The sequence below is a fragment of the Mytilus edulis genome, chromosome 4 (genome assembly GCF_963676685.1).
Source record: "Mytilus edulis chromosome 4, xbMytEdul2.2, whole genome shotgun sequence".
In the NCBI taxonomy this organism is placed as follows: Eukaryota; Metazoa; Mollusca; class Bivalvia; order Mytilida; family Mytilidae; genus Mytilus; species Mytilus edulis.
In genome coordinates this window covers 11,580,893-11,604,175 of record NC_092347.1, presented here as the reverse complement: position 1 = coordinate 11,604,175, position 23,283 = coordinate 11,580,893, and the positions used below count along the sequence as shown (strand labels likewise).

Genomic DNA, 23,283 nt, shown 5'->3' with positions numbered 1-23,283 from the left:
GAACCCTTGTAAATAACTACAAAATCATAACCTTGACATTTAAACATATGCAGAGTAGTATCAAGTAATCAGCAATAAGCAAAAGGATAATTTGAAACAAACACTTTGAATTCACCTTAATCATATTATCAATATTCAAAACTGTCAATAAATAGATAACGAAACACGAAGTACTTCATCGTGCAGTACGTAATAAAAGCTAGTGAAAAAACAATTTTAAGAGATACATGACCATTTTTTAAATTTCTCATCATCCAAATTCTTACTCGTTAATTGATAAATAAGAGTATAATGCAATTGGATATTTTGGATATTTTTTAATACAATTCATTCTTCAGTGTGTCTTTTTAAAATAGCTTACATTACTTTGTTACCTGTTTATCACAGCTTTAATGTAACATAAAACGCCTGTATTTATTTATTTATATTTTTAATAAAATTAAACTTAATTAAATCTTTTGTGATTATTAGCTATCGATTTGAACGGGTCCAGGAAAACTCAGAGAAATTATGGCGCTTCTTAAGATATGAAGTCATCATGGATTACAAATCAAGAATACCTGCTCCTCTGAATATCCTGATCAGACCACTAAACATACTCTACAGATGCTGTAAGAGTGACGATGAAAGAAAACAACACAAACCAGGTAGGAAAATTGATTTTGTAGTTAGTTACATTTCAACTAATATGTCACGAGAAAGTTATCAAGTTTTCAAATATTTAGTATTTATAAGCTGAGCTCAACTACCTGGTTTGAAACCTTATAACAAACCGTAAAAGGGATCAAAGCTCAACTTTAACCTCGTCCGTGTAGGATACTAGAGTATATAGGAGGGACCATTGCATAAATAATATTAAAGACAGTTTTTGTTATATATTATTATTGTTAAAAAATGTTCAACAGGATAAGTATCGTCATAATTATAAATTCCTTTTCAAATTACGATTTCAAGTACATGTATATAGGTTGCAAACTTATGAACATCTCTCCAGTTTAGCCGTGTCTTTCAAATCAAACAAATAACCATATTCTAGTATATGTAAGGTTGCCATATGGGCGCCATGCTACACTATCGATTTATCTGATCAAAGTGAAATACAAACATATCTCCTTCTAAATATTAAGCTATAACGTATCCAGTGTGAAAAATCTTTCTAGTCTTAATCATGTATACAAAGTGAATCACTGAGATAACTACTAACTATATAGGTACAGTAGACTACATCAATCATTGCAGAGAGACAGAAACAACAGAAATACAAAATAAGAAACAACTGGATGGTCTTTAAATAGACACAATAGCGTTACATTTGGAAATTCTTGTAACAAATCTGGATTATGATAGTTGTTTTCCATTCGTTTGATGGGGGATAAACGCATTTTACGGGCGTTCAAACGCACCACAGCCAATATATCGTGCACATTTTCTTATCTGTTATTTTTTTTAAATCCTAATCTGTAGCATATTATTTGAAGAAAGTTAAGTTTATGTACTGTAATTTGTTTTAATTATCTTTCCTGTGAACTCGGTGATCGAACAAATTTACCAATACAAAACAATTGTTCACTACCTTGATAATTTTTTTATATTTTCTATGTAGATAGAAGATTGGTGGATCGAATAAATACACTTCAATCTGTGAACGCAATTAATTGCGTGTATAATATTTGAAATGGAAACAGATGACTGAAAAAGTTATTATCATTAGTATTATTATATAGTATATACACAAAATCTTTTACAGATTGTTTTATGCGTGTTATCTATTAGCACCATGTCAGTGTAGGCAGTTACAATGTCAAGTAACACTATTCACACAAACCACATACTTTTCCTACGTTTGGGGTTTTTTTTTCATTCTTTGTACATATCTTTTTTTAATTTGCAGATGATATATATGTATGCCCGGTAGAACGTTTGATGACTTGATATATTTTTTGTTTTTACAACCCATTGATTTTACATAAATCAGCACTGATTAAATTAACATAATAGATTTCCTAAAGTTGACGGGTTTTTGTTAATTGTTATAACTTCGGCAGTTTCCTTCTAATGGTGACTTGTTAGTTTCCACGGTATTTTCTGTCTCTTTTATCAATTAAACACTAAATAACGTTCAAATCATGTGCAAAAATAATATTCAGGTTTGTGAATTATTGATGGGATATTAGACCGAAACGACCAGACATGCTTAAATTACAGTTAACAAGAAATGTCTTTACCCCTTCCGGGCACATTGTTTGAAGATAATCTAACACGTACTTGCTTTTATTTCAAATTTCCCATTTCTGTCTAGTCAGCACGAAACACTGATTTCGGTCTGTGGTTCATCATTGCGGGTACTGAACCTCGAGCCCCCGTCTTCTAAGCAAAAACGTTACGACGAATATACCGAGGATTTAATCGGATTTTCAGATTGGGTAATGACTTAGTCGTTACTGATGTGGTTGGGTTTTTTCGATTTTGTCTTGTGTTTGTGTTTGTGATTTTATGTTTTGTGTATTTGACGTCTGTTCTCACATCAGCCGTTTCTTATCAAGTTTCACAAAAAAACTGTCCACATCAAATGTCAAAATAATAAGCGTCTGAAAGAGACGGTTCACGAATGATTTCACATGTATACAGCGGTTTATACTACTGTTGCATTTAGTTATATTATAGTTCGTTTCTGTGTGTGTTACATTGTCTTTTTGGTCTTTTATTGCGCTTTGTTTCTCTTGTTTCATTGTTTTCCTCTTGCATTTGAGGTGTTTCCCTCAGTTTAATTTGGTAACCCGGATTTGTTTTCTTTCAATCGAATTATGACTTTTGAACATCGGTATACTACTTTTGCCTTATCTAATTGGTCTGAAGAGTTGATGTTATAAACTTCTACCACAAAAGTATTACAAATGCTTCATAAAGTAATGCAAATTGTAATACACCATTAGTACTTGTTCGGCATTTCACATTAAAGATTGTCATTGTAAAACCCCTACATTTCTTTTTGTATGTTGAATTGTCAGTTTTGGTCCATATTTTCACAATTTATAACAGCATGGCAATTTAATTCAAGAGTTCGTGTCTATGTGTGTTGGCGTTTGTGTTTTGTTCCAGTTTGGTCTTTTGTTTTCCTCTTACATTTTTTGTATAGATGTGTTTCCCTCGGTTTTGATTTGTAACCCGGATTTGTTTTTTCTCTCAATCGATTTATGACTTTTGAACACCGGTATACTTTTGTTGCCTTAAGTAGGCATAGATAAATTGGTTGTAACCCATGATCCATTCAATATGATTTGTCTAGTGTTTCAACATTTTCATTTTCACCTTGTGGTAAAAGATTAGTTTGAACTGTCAGTAGAGGCAAAGGTTTTTTCTGAATCTTTCAGGTAAAAGAAATTGCACACGATCATCATGTCATTTTGTTTGACAAATTCATAAAAGTGCTTACTTTCAAATTTTAATTATAATGTACACTATTGATTCTATTTGTCTTACGTTGCCTAAAGGTCAAAATTCCAGACCAAATTTTGACAACGTGAATCTGGTCTTTTCATCTCAATTTTTTTCTTAAATTATAATCTTTATCAATTAGTAATTTAGTCATATTTATATATAGTCATTGACCTATTCTTATTATTTGTTTCATAACAGGGTTCAATCGTTCATTTTTTATTCTCCTATTTTTTATCATTTTGTCCAAAATGAGTATGCTTTTAGAGTGTTTTATGAGATACAATATGTCGATAATACCTAACATGTTAAATGAATTAATGATTGAAACCATTTCAAATTTACAAATGCATTTTATTGCTCATTACACAATGTTCTACATTTGACAGAATGAGGTTAACATTCACCAAATAGTGCTACAACTAACATTATGTTCCATTTCTGACAAATATGAACCTTTTCACATATACGTAGCCTTTGTTTATTCAACCAAATTTTAATTTTGTAAAAATTTTCCTCCAATTTTAAGTACCTTGATATGTGAAGTGTGCAAAAATGATTAAAAATGTTAACAAAGAATGTACATCGATTAAGGACAAAACCAAAAAAATATTCAATTAATCACTACAGTAAATTATACATTTTGCAAAGTGTATGAGTCATTTTAGGGGAAAATAAATCTAGAAAAGCACTTCGAACGCATGGTGAAGTGTTGATTCCATTTTATGTCAAATTCTTTCTATCGTCTGGTGTACCAAATCATAATAAAGCATGGTATCTTTGATAAGGTTTTGTTTGAATATAAATGAAACATAAGTATTCTTTTTTTCTGAATTTCGACATTGCAATACCAATGTTGAAATGTCCCAAACGATTTCATTTTCTTTAATATTTAGTGTTCAATCCTCTTCAATCCTGTTCACTGACTTACTTGTTATTAAACATTAAATATTATAATTATGAAAAGTTTTGCCTTCTTTAAATCACCACGCACGAGAATTTAGACGGACTGCTCTGAAAAAGAGAGCTATAGTCAAGCGTTGAAACTGTATGGTACGTTAAATTAATTAATAAGCCTCTAGAGGCCTGCAAGCATTAATACATTAATTTTAATTTTTTTGGAGAAGGTTCACGAAGGGTTAAAATTGGACCTAAATTTTTGATGTTTTTTTTTTAAACGGGCCAAAAAATTACAAATTTCACAAAGAAGTACTTGTGATAATACTATGAAGACAAAAATGTATTTTTCTGGCACCTTCCTTTACAATTTTTGAAGCTATGACCCCTTAAAAAAGTATTTTTTGTATTTTAAGGTCAATTTTGGTACTTATTCCCCATAATTTCAATTGTTTTTTGGCATTATTAACCATGGCCTCCATCCACGATCCAAACAGTTTTTAAATTGATGAATTCTATATAAACTAGAGGCTCTTAAGAGCCTGTGTCGCTCACCTTGGTCTCTGTACATACATGTATTAAACAAAGGACACAGATGGATTCATAACAAAATTGTGTTTTGATGATGGTGATATGTTTTTAGATCTTACTTTACTGAACATTCTTGCTACTACAATTTTCTCTATCTATAATAAACTTGGCCCTTTAGTTACACAGAGGAAAATATTTTGTAAAAACTTACAAAAATTTATAAAATTAATGAAAATTGTTAAAAATTGACTATAAAGGGCAATAACTCTTTGAGGGCATGTTGACTTATTTGTAGATCTTACTTTGCTGAACATTATTGCTGTTGACAGTTTATCTCTATCTATACTAATATTCAAGATAATAACCAAAAACAGCAAAATTTCTTTAAAAATTACCAATTGTGGGGCAGCAACCCAGCATCCCATTGTCTAATTCATCTGAAAATTTCAGAGCAGCTAAATATTGACTAAATAAACAATTTAATCCCTTTTCAGATTAGCTCTAAATGCTTTGGTTTCAGATTTATAAGCCAAAATTTACATTTTACCCCTATGTTCTATTTTTAGCCAAGGCGGCCATCTTGGTTGGTTGACTGGGTCACAGGACACGTTTTTTAAACTAAATACTCCAATGATAAAAGTTTATAAAAATTTGGCATAGTAGTTTCAGAGGAGAAGATTTTTGTAAAAACTACAAAATTTACGAAAAATTGGTAAAAAATGACTCTAAAGTGAAATAACTCCTTAAATGGTCAACTGACCATTCTGATCATGTTGAATTATTTGTAGATATTACTTTGCTGAACATTATTGCTGTTTACAGTTTATCTCTATCTATAATAATATTCAAGATAATAACCATAAAACAGCAAAATTTCCTTTAAATTGCCAATTCAGGGGCAGCAACCCAACAACCAGTTGTCCGATTCGTCTGAAAATTTCAGGGCAGATAGATCTTGACTTAAAGAACAAATTAAACCCCATGACAGATTTGCTCTAAATGCTTCGGTTTCAGAGTTATAAGCCAAAAACTGCATTTTACCCCTATGTTCTTTTTTTAATTATGGCGACCATCTTGGTTGGTTGGCTGGATCACCGAACACATTTTTTAAACTAGATACCCAATGATGATTGTGACCAAGTTTGGTTAAATGTGGCCCAGTAGTTTCAGAGGAGAATATTTTTGTAAAAGTTAACGACGACGGACGACGGACGACGGACGACGGACGCCAAGTGATGAGTATTCGAAAAACTCACTTGACCCTTCAGGCCAGGTGAGCTAAAAATGGAATCTTTTGGTACCAACACATTCTGGATCGTAGGTGGCGGCCAATGTGTTTCTTAAGCTTTTAGGTCTGAAAATTGCACATCATCATGTTTTGACAAACTGTCTAAAATGGGTTTACTTTGGAGAATATTATCTACTTTTATGAAAGGAAATGATGTATCTAGCATTAAGATTTATGAAATAGACCCATTTATGAACCAAATTGTGACTTTTATGGTGTTTTATGATAAAGTTGATATTTAAGGCCATTTTGTGCCATAAGTGAACCTTGTCCTTTGTTCGAAAGGGTTGCAATACTTATGGTCTGTTATGATTTCCAACATAAGGTAAATTATTAACAAAAGGTACAAAGAGGTTTAAGGGCTGGTAAGGCAGATAATTATCTGGTACCCTTTTTTGTATGATAAAATCAACGTTGAAAATAACAATGCTCTAAAACATATCCAATTCGTGTTTGCCGTTCCTCATCAATACATTACGTTATACGAAAGTCACCAATTAAGTAAATGGCTAAATTTGTTACACCATTTGTACATGGTCACAGCTCCCTGTATTTTTTACATAAGTTAGAATGAAAATGTTGATATACATATACATATAGTCACCAATTAAGTAAATGGCTAAATATTTTACAACATTTGTACATGGTCACAGCTCCCTGTATTTTTTTTACATAAGTTAGAATGAAAATGTTGAAAAACGCCTTTTACTTTGAAATAAAAAAGTGCATTAGACCTTATCTTTTAGTATTCTTAGTATTTATTAATACATGTTTTGAAGTACTGGTAACATTTTGAATAAAAATATTAATGTATATTGTGTTGTAATTATTTTGTTAGTTAATTGTTTGAATGGTTTCGTAAACTATGTGAAGATAACTTGATATACGTAAGTGTGTAGTTAATATGGGTTTTTTTCTTTATTATGCAGACATATGGTTACAATATATAAATATTTATCCACATTTGATACACTGGAGATTAACACTGGCTAATTGTGAAATTTTATTGTTCATTCTTTGTATACAAATACGAACATCAATTGGTTAATATATGTAGAAATTGGTGTATTGCATTTGATTGTACATGATATTGTTCTACGAGTTTTGTCAATGAATATCATTCAAGAGGGGCTCCACATGATGCATCCTTCGTGTTGCTCGTGGTTTTACAAACTCGGTAAATAGTATAATTCGGCAGGTCACAATCGTGTATAGAAAACGGTATTGTAGTTACGATATAGTAAACATATCCGATATCATCTCTGAAACGAATATTCTATGCCGGTCAATCAACTTATGATGTTATCACGGAACATGATAGAAAATACAAGCCCGGGAATATCGTATAAATTGGGAGATATATATTTCGCATGCAGGCGCTGCTGGAATATTGTTACATAGAAATGAAAAAAAAACATTATTGGGAAGCTGAAATTACTCTGTTATTGTAACGTTTTGTTTTCACCTGACCCTCATTGTCAATTTTTACAAGTAAGTCAAGATATCAGGCAGACTTAACTGTATTTGTTGCTTCCTTTATCTCTAGTTCAATTGGATAGATGCGTTCAACATAGTCATAATCAGATATTAATAACTGAAAATGCCAAGGTTTTAAAAAATAAAGACAAACAATAGTACACAAGACACAACATGGAAAAGAAAAGTCAAATAAAGGCAAAGGTAGCATACCGCTGGTCAAAAGTCATAAATCGATTGAGGGAAAACAAATACAAACTAAAACCGAGAGGAACACATTAACTATAAGAGTAAAACAATGGAACAAGAGAAACGCTGAAATGCAACAAAATGCAAACGCCGATTCAACATACACAGAAACTAACAAGAATATAATAACTACCATAGACCAGACTATAAAGGTACAGAACATGTGAAGACACAATGGTGGGTTGAACCTGGTCATGTGGCTAGTCAAACCTTGAGCTTACCATGCTAAATGGCAATGTTAGAATTCCACTAATGACACCCATTACATGACAAGAATAGAGTACAAATAAATACAAGAATACTCAGGAAAAATGCATAAAGAAATAATATAATAAACATTTCGACATGTAAACCGCAGAATAAAAACAATTACCTAAAATTTATTTACGAGATAACAAAACAAAACATCCTAATAAAATTGAAAACTGTTCCTCACGCGAATGTATCAACGCCATAAAAAGCGACGTCACAGGCAAATTTAAAAACAAAAATGAAAATAAATCAGGATTCAGTCTGCAATGGTGTCATTTGATGTATTTCACGACAACTACAAACACACCAACATAGAATTGTGTAAGTAATTGTGTAATAATGTACTTAGTTGTATTGTCTAAGAATGCCGGCTTTCTTCTTAATTAAACTGTGTAAAACAAATAACTAAAAAAGCTACTCGAACCCGACCAAAATACGGGTTAGATAACATGTGCGTCGGAAGGGTAAGCAGATCCTGCTTCACATATTAGTTACACAGTGTGATAGTTACTTGATACGATATATTATGTAATTTACTGACCAAATGTATATATATCGCACATCTTAAGATGTGGCATTTAGACTACTGACCTATGAAAATGACCAAGTCTTCAATTGGTTTATACAAAAACATGCCAACAATAACAACTGTCGATGAACATTAATTCTTCCATATGTTGACCGGGCAAAAAGTTTCAATTATTTCTTCAACGCTTTGTTAATTAAAGGATATTATACTAGTACTAAATAAAGGCAAAAGTAGTGTACAAATATATAATGCTCATAGTTCGATTAAGCAAAACTAATTCAGGGTACCTAACTGAAACCGACGGAAAAACAGCATCCAAAGAGAAAAACCACGGAACCACACAACTGAACTACAAACCAAAACACGCCAACTAACCAAATATTTAATGTAGATGGCGTCCACGACCGTGTTTAACCCATATTCCTAGAAATGAATAGGAGTTATGGTAAGTGTTCATATATTCTATCTTTGCTTGTTTTCCTCTTTGTTTGAGAGAGCATAAAAGATTGTAAAGGAATAGGAACCTATATCATCAATTATTTTTAGCCAAAAAAAAATTTAAAAATGTATTCAACTCTTTCTTTAATAAAGTTTTCTTAAAAAATATCCTTTTACTGTTCATTTATGCTAAATGTTATTCATATTTCTAATACGCAGTTAACTGCATGTACTGACTGAAGAGTTTTTATTTTATTCCTTTTATTTTTTCTTAAACTTTCATCTTTTCTTTTCTTTTCTTCTGAAACAGGAAAAATATTGAAAATTAAAGGTTAAAAACTTCAATTATATTATATGTGACGAGATAGCTAAAACAATGCAACCATTAATACATATGTGAATAAAACATTTCTGTTCTTTCATTTATAAAAAGTAAGACACGGAAATCGACAGCATCCCTTTTTCAATTGACTTGTGTATGAGACCGTGCATAGCTGACTATGCGGTATGGGCTTTGCTCATTGTTAGACGCCGTACGGTGACCTATAGTTGTTAATTTCTGTGTCATTTTTGTCTTTTGTGGATAGTTGTCTCATTGGCAATCATACCACATCTTCTTTTTTATAAAAGAACGAACAGAAATTCGCTTGAAAAACTTGTACTTGAAATGATTTTCTTCTGTGAACAAAGTTGAAACATATTAACACCGATTTGAGTAATCCGTATAAACTTGTTTGAAGTTGCAATAATACTTTCATTATATCAACCAAATGCTATGCAGAACCTGTACGCCTGTATGATACTGTCACTAGTTTCTTTGATATTTATGGTGTTGAGGTGTCCACTGCACGTGTATTCATCAGATATATAGCATTAAGGAATATTATAGATTTTTGTATATACAGTAGATCATTTTTTGGAACAAGCCAAATGCATATATAAACTCACGATCGGTTTTCTGATTATGAACATCATTCCCATGCCTGCATCTCCTCAATTTACGATAAATTGACATGCATGACAAAATAGGTCTGATTATTAAGTTCAATGGTGCAGGTATTATGGTACGATAGTCCATTATCACTTCATATCTCAGGTATCGCCATAATTTCCCTGAGTTTTCTTGGACTCGTCTAAACCGAAAGCTGAAATAAGTTAAATGATATACCTCCAATATTTGTATTTGTATTTTGATAATTATCATTGCTGTTTTCCGTTCTACCAATTTTGCTCATACCAATGAAACGGTGTTTGTAAACAATGCATTTTATATACTATGCATACATCCTATCTTTAAAACGTCGTAATCGTCGCATATCGGCACTGGTCATACATCAATGAAAGTGTTGTAAAACTGTATTAAACACACTCATTTTGACTTCCTTTCGCTCCACGATAATATGAAAAAGATATATGTATTGTTCATTTTTTCGGACTATCTAACTTAACACTTGATTTACGCAAAAATGATATTGATTAAAACTTAGCTGTTGTATACATCAATTCAATTTAGTGCCTAACTCGACGATGAATCTAGAACACCTTTCTTCTGGTATGTTGATTTTTGCATTAATGGTTAATAAAAATAACGAAAAAATCGATTGTTTTCAACAAGAACATCTTGGACGCATAAAGTAGAATATTGGCATACACCAACTTAAAGAGAATAAAATATTTGATAAGGGTCGTAAGTCAACCTAAAAGTTAGTTATTTACTACGTATTTGTAATTAATGTAAACAGAGATAATGCACAGAGGGTTTAGTAAAGGCTGTATACAAACATTGGTTCAATTATTTCAAGGTCATTACAATTTCAAAACACTGGATTTGTATGACCTTCATATTGACGTCAGGACACTCAAGTAAACTGTAGTGTGTATTCCCGTTCCTCAAGAAATAAGAACATAGTCGTTATCATCTGTGAAACTAATATTGCATAACGGTCAACCAACTCGTGATGGCGTCTGTAAAACTTATGAGGGACTTCAACTTCACCACTCAAAACTCTTGGTTGTTTAAAAGATTCCTTGTTTTAGTTGGTTGACATCACCAGCAGTTTAGGCTTGATTCGTGTTGCTCAGTTTTCTATTTTCTTTGTTGTGTTTTGTATACTATAAGTTTTTTTGGCATTGCATAAGTTTGTTTTCAAATTACGAGTTTGAATATCCCTTTGGTATATTGTGCCCCTCTATTTCAAATAATTAAACTACAAACCTAAATAGAGCAATCACAAGGTTGACGAGAAGAAGGTTCGAAATCAACATATAAAAGGCAGCAATCACAATGAGTACCCAGTCATACCGATTACACCGTTCTATGTCTGGGTTACTCTCCCATTCGCTCTGTATAGTGGTACATGGTGTTGTACTATTCGCTGAAATGATTCGTTATATACACTTCTTTGCAATTCAATTGTATCTGATTTATTACCGTTGGCATATAAATTGCATTTCATTGTACGTTACATGCTTACTATGGGCAGTTTATTTTAAAATAGAAGTTTTTTTACAGCTGAGTCTACAAAACTTTGTTTTTACAATCACACGTTAAAAACAACGGGCATAACACAAGTTGTTTTAAGTTAAATTTGTTGTGTGTACAAAATAGGAAACAAAATATTGCTAACAATTACATAAGCTGATTGATTGATTGAATGTTACAGAGTTGTACTTTATGATTAAAAACAAACATGCGAAGTAATCGTTTTGAAAATCTGCAAATTACTTGTGGATAGTTTTAAGAACACAAGAAAGAAACTGAATATTCTACATAATATGCAAAGAGTTAATAAAATAAATATTCATACTCAGTGTATCCCTTCATTATGACAAATTGGCAAATGTTGGATTGAATCATGACACCTACGGCCCCCTCAAATAGTTGTTATAATGGTTCTTAATGCAAAGAGAGCACGAACCGCTCTTTAAACGTGGTATCGGATTTTTTAGATGAAGATGCGAAACCTTTTGAACACATCTTTAAGTCGACAGAAACCGTTCCCGTTGATCAATATCAACATATGAATTTTCTTTGGTTTCATCTTCTGACATCAGACTCGGACTTCTCTTGAACTGAATTTTAAATATGCGTATTGTTATGCGTTTACTTTTTTACATTGGCTAGAGGTATAGGGGGAGGGTTGAGATCTCATAAATATGTTTAACCCAGCCGCATTTTTGCGCCTGTCCCAAGTCAGGAGCCTCTGGACTTTGTTAGTCTTGTATTATTTTAATTTTAGTTTCTTGTGTACAATTTGGAAATTAGTATGGCGTTCATTATCACTGAACTACAAATGTAGTATGTATTTGTTTAGGGGCCAGCTGAAGGACGCTTCCGGGTGCAGGAATTTCTCGCTACATTGAAGACCTGTTGGTGACCTTCTGCTGTTGTTTTTTTCTATGGTCGGGTTGTTGTCTCCTTGACACATTCCCCATTTCCATTCTCAATTTTATAAGAACAACCATATTGAATATAAATATAGCAACTGCATAAAGATAACACCAAATATATTCCGTAACTTACATTAACTTGGAATAAATAAATGTGAGCAGAAATTTGCAATCACATCTGAAACTTATTCCATAGGTACTGCATATCGTATTACGCAATTTTTACACAAATTACTTGTTTTAATAAACTACTATTAAAAGCAAATGTTCAGAGATATTTTTGATCAACAAAAAGTTTTTTAAAAAGTACCATCAAAAGAATCCAAGAAATTGAATCCATATATTTGCCAGTAAGGTATATACATGATCTTCCATATTCTCCAGTATGTCCATCCAGCTGAATTCCACATATCCTCGTGTTTTGGATACATATTTGCATGATAAAGCACACCAACTCCCATCATAAATATCAATAGAATTCCTATAAATCTAAGCAGTTCTTTCACCTGATAGTAAATAAAAAATATATATTAAGTTTATACAGATTAACAAAATTACCAGGATTTTTAAATTGATATTCAATGAAGTATACTGAAAAGATATAAACATGTGTAATTCTTCAAATAACTGAGAAATTTCGTTTTGAAATATTCTGTAATACTGCAGTCTCACTAGTCCACGATCGCACTAGGATCTGTGCAAAAATGCAATTTTTTCGTGTAAATCGCAGTTAGATCGTATCACGGTCGTGGTGAGGTCTTCAAGATCGTGATGATCGTAGCCAATTTTGAACGTGTTAAAAACAAATGTGATGCGGTCGTGGCGAAATCAGTTCGTAGTAGAAGCGTGGGGAGAGCGCAATAAGATCGTGCTAAGATCGCAAAGGTCGCTGAACCATCGTAGCGAGAGCGTAGTGAAAGCGTTATTCGATTCGGAGAGACTGCGCTACGATCTCACAGTGATGTTATTACGACCTCACTAAGACCATCACGTTCTCACTGCCAACCAACTACGCTTTCACTACGACTATGTCACGGTCTCACAACGCTATTGAAGATCATAGTACGATTCTAGCACGCCCATTCCGTTCTCACCAAGCTCCTCTTCCGACCTGACTACGTTCATACTACGACTACCATGTTCTTTCTCATTGTCACATAAAATATACCAAAGCTCTCCAGGTTTTCTTTGTCTGCATATAATTTGGACCTGTCGTCCTTTTTCTCTAACGACTCGACCACGCTTGACACATCTGTGTCATCCCTGCTATCGTTCAATAACTCATCGTCATTTGAGCTTGATGGGCCAGAAATAGGTTGTGATTTAGGTTGGATTGGTCGGTCCGTCATGGATCAGGATTCGTTACTTTCAAAGCTCCTTCTGCCTCTCTATCCCCTTACCACCACTCATGAGTATTCTTGTTTATTTTTGTGGCATGACATGTTGTTTCCGAGAAATCTACGTATTAATAAGACATAGAAAGAATCGAATCGTTTATATGGAACACATATTTGACGTTATTGCTGAAAACGTAGTAAGATTGCGATATGAACGTAGAATAATCGTGGAAAGAACGTGCTATAATCGCAGTACAAGCGTGGTAAGATCGTGTTGCAATCGGATAACTCGTGGTATTGTCGAAGTGAGATAGTGATGAGCGTAGAAATATCTTGATAAGCGAAGTGAGGTCGCAGAATAAGCTCGGTGAGAACGTGGTATAATCGTAGTGGTATCGTTTTAGAAGCGTAATGAGGACGTAGTAGCATCGTGGAGGTAACGAAAATATACATTTTCATGCCGCTCATACCGCAACCTCACCACGATTTGAATTTATTTAAGATCGCGGTGAGCGTAGTGCGATCGTGGTCTAGTGGGACTGGGGCTTTAGAAAATACAAAATATAAGAATTCAATAGCAAATGGACTGACTCCAAAAGAAGATTTCAAAGCTGATTTTTTTGTATTTTTTATACGGAACACGGAAGCACTTCATTTTGAAATGAAGATTAATTTCAGAATGATGCAAGATTGATGTTCGCCAAACGATATAATGTGCTATAAAGAAAAATATTATTATGTAATGTAATTATTGTACAGTATGTTCCCTCTTACATTTGCCCTGGTCGCCATTATTTTTTGGATCATTTAATAAACTTTGGTTTATCAGTCCCCCCGCTCTAAAATTGATCATATCTTAAAATACGAAAATCAATGTTTAATAATTATGACATAGTTTAATATGTTGTTGTCGGATGTTGGCTTATATTCCCTGATAAATTGTTTTTCTCTCGTTACTTTTGAATTTTTGAAATACTAAGGCTTTTCTACCTACGGAATATATTACCTTAGCTGTATTTGGCATCCCTTTTAGGAAGTTTGGTCTTAAATGCTCTTCAACTTCGTATTTTATTTGGCCTTTTTAACTTTTTTGATTTCAAGCGTCACTGATGAGTCTTTTGTAGCTAAACGCGCGTCTGGCATAAATACAAAATTTAATCCTGGTCTCTCTGATGAATAATCATATATGTACAAAATTAAATTGAATTACAGAATTACAGATTGTTTCTTTTGCACTACTATGTGCTACGTGGAGGACTTTCGTTTTCATTTTTATCAGGGTAATTCTTGAAGATTAATAGGGTGAATTGCATTAAAAAAAATATACGTATCAAATCTCAAATTTCATGAGAGACTAGTTGTGTTCGGAATTTTAGAATGACGGAACAGTAAAACGAAAATTTCTGTTGACCATCGGTGTTACTGCCAGTTAACTTTAATTCTTTACCATCATCAATTCTTGGAGTAAAATTAATTTCGTCGCTCAAATAACATTTCTGCTATTTTGGTTTCCATTAACTGCAATTGCATGTTTTTTAAATAAGGCTTGAATAATAAAGGCAACAGTAGTATACCGCTGCTCAAACTCATAAATCCATGGACAAAAAACAAAATCGGGGTAACAAACTAAAACTGAGGGAAACGCATAAATATAAGAGGAGAACAACGACACAACACTACAATGTAACTAACACACACAGAAACGGACCAAGCATCAGACAAAATCCCACGAGAATAACCAATATAACATCAAAACCAAATACATGAATTTGGGATAGACAAGTACCATGACACGTCTTATTGCAATGTCAATTTACACTCAAAATAAGAGAAAACAAACGACGCAACGTTAAATTGTAACACACACAGAAATGAACTATAATATAACAATGGCCATATTCCTGACTTGGTACAGGACATTTTTAAAGGAAAAAATGGTGGGTTGAACCTGGTTTTGTGGCATGCCAAACCTCGCACTTAAATGGCAATGTTAAATCTAACATAGAAATGACAACATAATATTACAGGACTACAATACAAATAAATAGGAAAACGTATTATTATTGAACTTGCTTTCTGAACCCGCGAGTACTGTTCAGTGAGTTTAGTAGTGTTGTTGTTAGTTCACTATGTGTCTGCGCGGAGGGTTGTGATCACTTTAATTGGTTTTTTTTATATTGTTATATGATTAATGTGTCATTCATATTACAATTGGATATGTTCATCACTCAATGTTGTGTTGTAACGCCACTGCTTCCTGTTTGGGAGAGTTTAAAATATGACTATCATTTTGAACTCCATTAAATTATATGTATGTCCGTCTAAAGGTAGTCCGTATTCAAGTAATCGATTCTTATATTGATATGTATACATGCAGTTTGTGTTGTTGAAGTGAAAACAAACAAAAATGTGTCCCAAGTACACGGATGCATTTTCTATGTTCAGTGGACCGTGGAATTGGGGTAAAAACTCTAAGTTGGCATTAAAATTAGAAAGATCATATCATAAGGAACATGTGTACTAAATTTCAAGTTGACTGGACTTCAACTTCATCAAAAACCACCTTGACCAAAAACTTAAACCTGAACTGGGACGAACGGACGGACGGACGGACGGACGAACGAACGGAGGAACGTACCCGTAGGTGGGGTATAAAAAAGAGATTATTATTTTTTTAAATTGATATTATATGAGATATCTTTACGTACCATTTCCTTGATCATGATAATTTTTGGTCCTAGTTTTCGTTCTACCAATATGATATGAAGAAATCTCATGTACATTGTAAACAGACCGAGACTGTAAAATCGTCTTGTTAGGTTATTTGTTGTTGTTGGCTTAAAAAAGCGAACTAGCATAGCAGTTACTGTCAGGATATATGATATGACATCAAGAATGTTCCAAAAGTTGTACAAGTAACTCTTTACTCTATACAACCAGGAATGCTTTAAAAGAGTTTTTGATTCATATATATCTGTTAAATCTGTAGGAAATTTTGGCTCTTTCAAATCCTATAATAGAAATATAATTTCTATGATGCAAACAGAAGAAAAACTTTTTATTCCAATAATCCACTTTATCGGTCGTCCCACTGTCTATATCACTCTGTTCAGCTCTTAATATTATTCCGTATCATGTCTTTGTGACGTCAAATACGTTGACCCGGCCTTAATAACTTTGACCCGGACATATCAGCGACGTCATAATGTTTGAATCGACGTTAATAACTTTGAGCCGAACTTATCAAGTCATCTTTTGTGTGCTGGTGAAACAAAGAAAACACTTCTGAAACACGCAAATATAGCCCGATAAATCGATTATCAGATTATCTGCATATTGATATTGTAAAATATCAGCTGCTTGACATTATATGAAGGCTTTTTGATCTCGTTCGCTACGCTCACTCGACAAAAAGCTTCATATTATATCTCGCAGCTGATATTTTACGATATCAACATGCAGATAACCTGATAATCGGTACATATAAACCCGTTCGACCAATTTGGGCTTATACTTATCTTATTTCTAGCACTTTGTTTTAGACTTTTCTATCGTGACAATTTTTCTATCATGACGACATTGTGATTCAATTTTTTGTCTAGCACAATATCATAACAAAGTAATTGAATTCTGACAAACGAATGTTGTTTGCGAATATTTACATTTTAAATATCAAACGGATCGAATTATGTTTTTAATTAACAACTTGGTGATACATATGATACCAATAAATATGTAATGTCAAGTGGTCCATTGCGAACTTCCAATTTACAATAAGACAAACACATTATCTTCGGGAATTTCTCGCTACATTGAAGACCTGTTGGTGACCTTCTGCTGTTGTTTTTTTTCTATGGTCGGGTTGTTGTCTCTTTGGCACATTCCCCATTTCCATTCTCAATTATATCTTGTAAAAATAACGGAATTAGATGCGACTGTCATAAAAGTGAGAGGCTTAGCGCTATAAAAACAGGTTCAATCCACTATTTTCTACATTTGAAAATGTCTGTACCAAGTCAGAAATATGACAGTTGTTGTCCATTCGTTTGATGTGTTTTATCTTTTGATTTTGAAATTTGATAAGGGACTCTCGATTTTGAATTTTCCTCGGAGTTCAGTGTTTTTGTGATTTTCTTGTTTGTGTATAGTGTCAACTATTGATTGATACATTACGCATGTACATGTCTACATTATTTGAACTTCATTTTCAAGGTTGTGTTTCAGCAGCTGTTGTAAGGAAGAACGACTGAAATCAACAGTTCACTAGTGTGCCGGTTATAAACACGTCGAGTTTATTCTAATGTATGCTGTATATGTGTATAAACTTACTAAAGATGCTTAAATGGTGTTATTATTGAAGATATGATGAGAGCCTTCTGATTTCTACTTTCCCGGTTTATAGTCCTATTTCTTTCGAGATGACTTTAGGCTTATTATAATTGCGGTGATACAAGCATAGAAAAGCCGATTGGTGAAACCATCTCTCTATCAGTTTAACTGATGTCTTGTGTTGGCATTTCAGTAACTGCTTAAAGCTTTTTGTTATGTTATGTCGATCATTGTCGTTTTGCTTAGTTACTTCGAATGCCTGTTCTAACATCGGACTTATACTTCTTTGAACTGAGTTCTTCAATGTGCTTTCGCTGTGTATTTGTTTATTCCATATATAGTGGCTAGAGGTAGAAGGGGAGGATTGAGATCCTTACAACTGTATAGGATGTGGCCCCTGAAACCCCTCAATTAACTTGGCTCAATCACGTAATGGTTTTCTTCGTTGGCTATTTCAATAAAGGTTTTGATTGTGATGTCATGTAGATGTAAAGTTCAACTGGCCATAATCCCTGAAACATGCCCTTGCATATAAGAATCCAACAATAAACCAACTTTCATGTAGACATAAATACCCATATAGGAGGGATTTTGGTGATAAATTAGGTGCTTGAAATTACAAACATTTCTGAGGTTAAAGATATCTCTTAAAGATACATCTTTCTAAAAAAAAAACACAATAAAGTTGGGTATCGGACATATGTGCACATCTAGATCTGTAAATAAGAATTAAACATAAGACTACGTAGATAAAAAGGCTTTTAAAGTTTTAGCTGGACAGGACCGAAATTACGGTAACATCATATCACTAATGCAAATCTGCATATAATTCAATATAACACTGTACTTTGTGTCGTGTAGATACAATAAACCATGTAGAAGTAATGACACTATCACTTCTGTAGTAGGTCTGGACAGACGGGAAGCATGACTAAAGAAGACTTTAGTTATCATTTCTTTGTTAAGAAGTAAGAAAAAAAGTTATTTTCTAATAACATGGTGTGTGGAAAGAAGATAATGAATTCTTAGGGACTATATTTGCATATAAGAATATATCAACCTGAATCGCAGGGGTTTTACTGTAAGATTGCACAAACTTAACAGATTGGGTTAACATGGTTAACGAAGCCAGAAAACAACTATTTGCGCAAAAGGGAAGGCTAATTTAGACTATTCCCTCAACTTGGTCTAGTCTTTTCCAGCATGTAAAACGTGCAATATACTAAGGCAGGTGTTAGGGGGGATGAGCTTGGAATCAGCTCTTATGCTACCCAGTCCATGAGCTAATGGATGGCGAAGGGACAAAGAGGATTCCTTTTAAAAAACTCTTTCTGAGGCCTCATCATTTTGTCAGAATCTTGTACATTGTGGAAACAAGAAAGGATGCCACGGTCGTTATTAATGTGGAAAATCGAGTCTCCCGTGCAGTGCCTTATGTGCATGTGGTGGTGACCGTGAATAAACATGTACTTTTGGCCGAATAGTAGTAATTTTTAAAATGTTTTTGAAATGAGCGTCACTGATGAGTCTTATGTAGACGAAACGCGCGTCTGGTGTACTAAATTCTAACACTGATACCTTTGATAACTATTAGTACTTTAGCGATTTTATTTTGTTTTAATCAATCCATCCAAAACTCTATATCTAAGATATGGATTGGGGACTCATGTTTGAAAATTATGCCAAATTGGTTTTTTTTTACCGGAAGTGTTAACTTTGTATTTAAACATTTACAACAGAATAGAATAAGTGGTTTTGAGGATAACTTCTAGTCAAAAATTTAAAGAACAGCACAAAAAACAACCTTATCTTTACATTTGGAAAAAAAGTTGAATATTAAAATAAGAAATTAATATTTCTATGTCCGCCATTTTGGATATTACCGGAAGTAAAGGTTTTAAAGACATATGTTTTATACATTCAATTTGTATTCATGAGAAGCACCAAAGAATGGTTCCTGCGCAATTTAATAATAGTAGCAATACTTTAAAACACGTTTCAATTACCCTTCCTAAAAAATTAGCTTATTTAAGTACAATGTCCGCCATGTTGGATTTTACCGGAAGTAGGATTTTTTAAGACAACTTATCTATATAATATATCCAAAAGTAGTACATAACAAAGATTTTTACTAAATATGATAGTAGCATGATAATAACACCTTTTCTCATACTAGCCTTAGATATTGGGCTGATTCATGTATAAAGTCCGCCATTTTGAATTTTACCGGAAGTGAGACATTTTTGTCAAATGCCTACCTATCCGAAATAAAACAGTAATAGTTGAGGAAGGTCTATGCCAAATTTCATGCTTTTAGCAGGATGTGCACAATTCGTCTGAAATATGCTTGTAGCCACCGCACTAATATAGTTAGCAAATAATATGCTATCAATCCAATTCCTTTATACCCCTACTCATTGTGCTCGGGAGGATAGATACATATGTTAATTGATATTATATTTACCACATGTCGATACTGTTCAAGAACATCCCCAAGCAAGTGTATGTAGACAATCCATTCATATGGTCCAACAGATTGAAGTCCATCAATAAAGTCAAGTTCTGTCAAAAGGAATGCACTATAGCACACCAGAGCAGCAAAAAAGAAAGCCTAAATATTAATAGTTAAACTGTTAATATTTCAGATATTTCAGATAATGTGTCGAATAATGATATGTTATAAGAAACAGGTTTCAAACAACATGAACAAACGACACCCAAAAGTTTTCCTATCGACTTCTTCATTTCCTAACATGCATCTGAAGCACGAAATAAGGTTGTTGTAAAAGATAGGGAACTATTTCAACTAAATACTTAATAAATAAGAATGCATGATATATATACACAAGGAAACACATTTCTTCATATGATAGTTTTTCTTTGATTTTATTTTATTTCACTTGGATATGTCTTATTGACTTTTAATTATAGAAGCTTTGTTTTATAACTATATTACTCCTAATTTTTGGCCCTGGATTATTATGACAAGTGGGGCCTAGCAGAAGCTGCGTTTTTCGCAGATTCCATAAGGATATTAACGTTTTAGTTTACACGTCTCATTGTCAAAAACTAAATTGATATTTCAACAGATCAGCAGTATACTATCAAGTTGTTAAACAAATTGATTGAATTCCAATCCTGTAAATTAAAGCGTATTGCTACTAAATAGTTGCAAAAAAAACCAGAATAAACAAGTAGAACCAATTTCAACATTATTCCCAAATCAACAGGGGCTAAAATGTATACAAACAATTATTCGATACCAAGCCTATCATTGGTTTTACGGACGAATATTTCGTGTTTACAAAACACGCAAAATGACTGTGGATTAGTTGATAGTTGAAAGTTAAAATCAAATTAGAAGATTCAGAGATTTTGAAACCGATACTTCGGAAGATCTGTTTTAAATACAGATATAGACATCTAGGCCGTACGTTGACCTATAGTTGTTAATTTCTGTGTCATTTTTGGTCTCTTGTGGAGAGTTGTCTCATTGGCAATCATATCACATCTTCTTTTTTATACTTAGGGTATAAACGGAGTTTATTTTCCTTACTTAATCTTGTAGATTTTGTTCACTCATCAATAGATTCCGATATCAAATTCATAAGTCTTACATTTATGCATAATGAAACAAGAATGATAATAATTAAGATCTTACTCACATAATGTAGACCGAACCTTGCCAATGGCGAACAAACGAATTTGCGAAGTTTACTTTCATCATGTTCATTGTCCGTGTCGAAACAGAAACAACAACCATTCAACAATCCTTTCTACATAATTCAAATATTAAAATAAACGAAAATTAATGAAAGTTTTAAGTATCATAAGTTTGTTTTATCTGTTCCTATTTTATTGGAAATGATTGAAAAATGAAATACAGGCGAATTCATCAAAATCGCAAAAATAATAACTCCCGTAAAAAGTACATATGCAGTATCTGAATCTAGGTAAAAAACAAAACACGAGCAGATATGCCCACAGACCGACACTCGGCTTGCACTTTCAAATTTAAATGTTCCGTAAATCGCAATTTGTATTTTTCGAATCCGAATTTAATATATGTTTTGTTACAAGTTTATATACAACTTTATGGTAAACTACGTCATTTAAAACCTTAGCCTGATACGAGACGGACAGATAAAAAGAAAACAGACGGATAGACAGACCTAAATACATAGGGTGACCTTTTGACCATGCGTTATAATGGCAGGAAACCCCAATTTGTTAAAAAAAAACATGTTATAAGAACTAAAACCAATATATTTCTAGAAAGAAAATAAGCTTTTTGTCCATCTTTTAAGATGTTTAATAACATTTTATATTTAGAATACTTTGTTTAACTTACATATACAATGGTTTGATTTCAAAGGGGTATACAATGTATATTACTACTGTATAAATTAACTTACCTTTAAAACACCTTTCAGTGACCCACCTATGTCATTGTACCATATCTTGTTTAAACGTCTCTGGCAACAGGATTGCGAAATGAAATCAAGCATCATATTTTCGTGTGCGCACTCCAGAGGACTGATTGTGATGTCCCAAACAGAAAATTCAGTCACAACAAGTTCCATTGCAAGTGCAGCATTTTCCTCATATAATTTTGATTGGAGGTACACACTTCTTTCTTCGTAAATCCTTGGAGTCAATAAACAAAATATATAAATTGATACCCCTAGGGTTTTTGTTTTAATGAATTGTAGGAGCTCTAACATCTTTTTCCTTTTGATAAACAATGCCAATTCTCTTTAAGAAGAAATGACTGCTTATATATTACATCCCTGCTGGACACAATGTATATCAAAGTGATGAACATAAAATGAGAACCATCAAGTAAAGATGGAATATAAATTCGATGTAGATTGATTGTGGAAGGTTGTGTTTCTTCTAAAGACGTTGAAAATTTGATACTTCTGTACGGTCTGTATCTCTCAAAAAACAGTGTTGCTTTAATTTTCTGCTAATTTTTTGGTTTAATTTAACAACAAATTGTCTACTCTCTTGAAAATATAGATCCTAGAAAATTATAAAATACTGATAATTATTTCGAACCTTTGTTTATTTCGTTTTTGTTGCTCTTCGTCTGTCATATTTTGGAGTTTCACCTTTATATCTGTAAAAGG

At 32.9% G+C, this 23,283-nt stretch overlaps 2 protein-coding genes across 4 annotated transcripts in view; one reads left to right on the top strand and one right to left on the bottom strand.

Moving 5' to 3' along the window:
• LOC139518953 (uncharacterized) overlaps positions 1-6,964 on the top strand; it is a 116,795-nt gene extending 109,831 nt beyond the window's left edge. For both annotated transcript variants that reach the window (XM_071310649.1, XM_071310650.1), the window contains 2 exons: positions 472-647; positions 1,604-6,964. In XM_071310649.1, coding sequence (XP_071166750.1) covers positions 472-647; positions 1,604-1,674 — 247 coding nt within the window. In that variant the 3' untranslated portion in view covers positions 1,675-6,964. The remainder of the gene's footprint in view (positions 1-471; positions 648-1,603) is intronic.
• A 2,262-nt stretch (positions 6,965-9,226) lies between these two features.
• LOC139518952 (transient receptor potential cation channel subfamily M member 1-like) overlaps positions 9,227-23,283 on the bottom strand; it is a 35,144-nt gene continuing 21,087 nt past the window's right edge. Inside the window, exons 14-21 of one of the 2 annotated variants that reach the window (XM_071310647.1) lie at positions 22,567-22,798; positions 21,817-21,927; positions 20,616-20,762; positions 16,531-16,833; positions 12,796-12,991; positions 11,311-11,470; positions 10,044-10,240; positions 9,227-9,396 (exon numbers count right to left, since the gene is read on the bottom strand). In XM_071310647.1, the coding sequence (XP_071166748.1) occupies positions 9,296-9,396; positions 10,044-10,240; positions 11,311-11,470; positions 12,796-12,991; positions 16,531-16,833; positions 20,616-20,762; positions 21,817-21,927; positions 22,567-22,798 (1,447 nt within the window). In that variant the 3' untranslated portion in view covers positions 9,227-9,295. Of the gene's footprint in view, positions 9,397-10,043; positions 10,241-11,310; positions 11,471-12,795; positions 12,992-16,530; positions 16,834-20,615; positions 20,763-21,816; positions 21,928-22,566; positions 22,799-23,283 lie in introns of those variants that run through there. The other variant, XR_011663489.1, reaches the window with a different exon arrangement.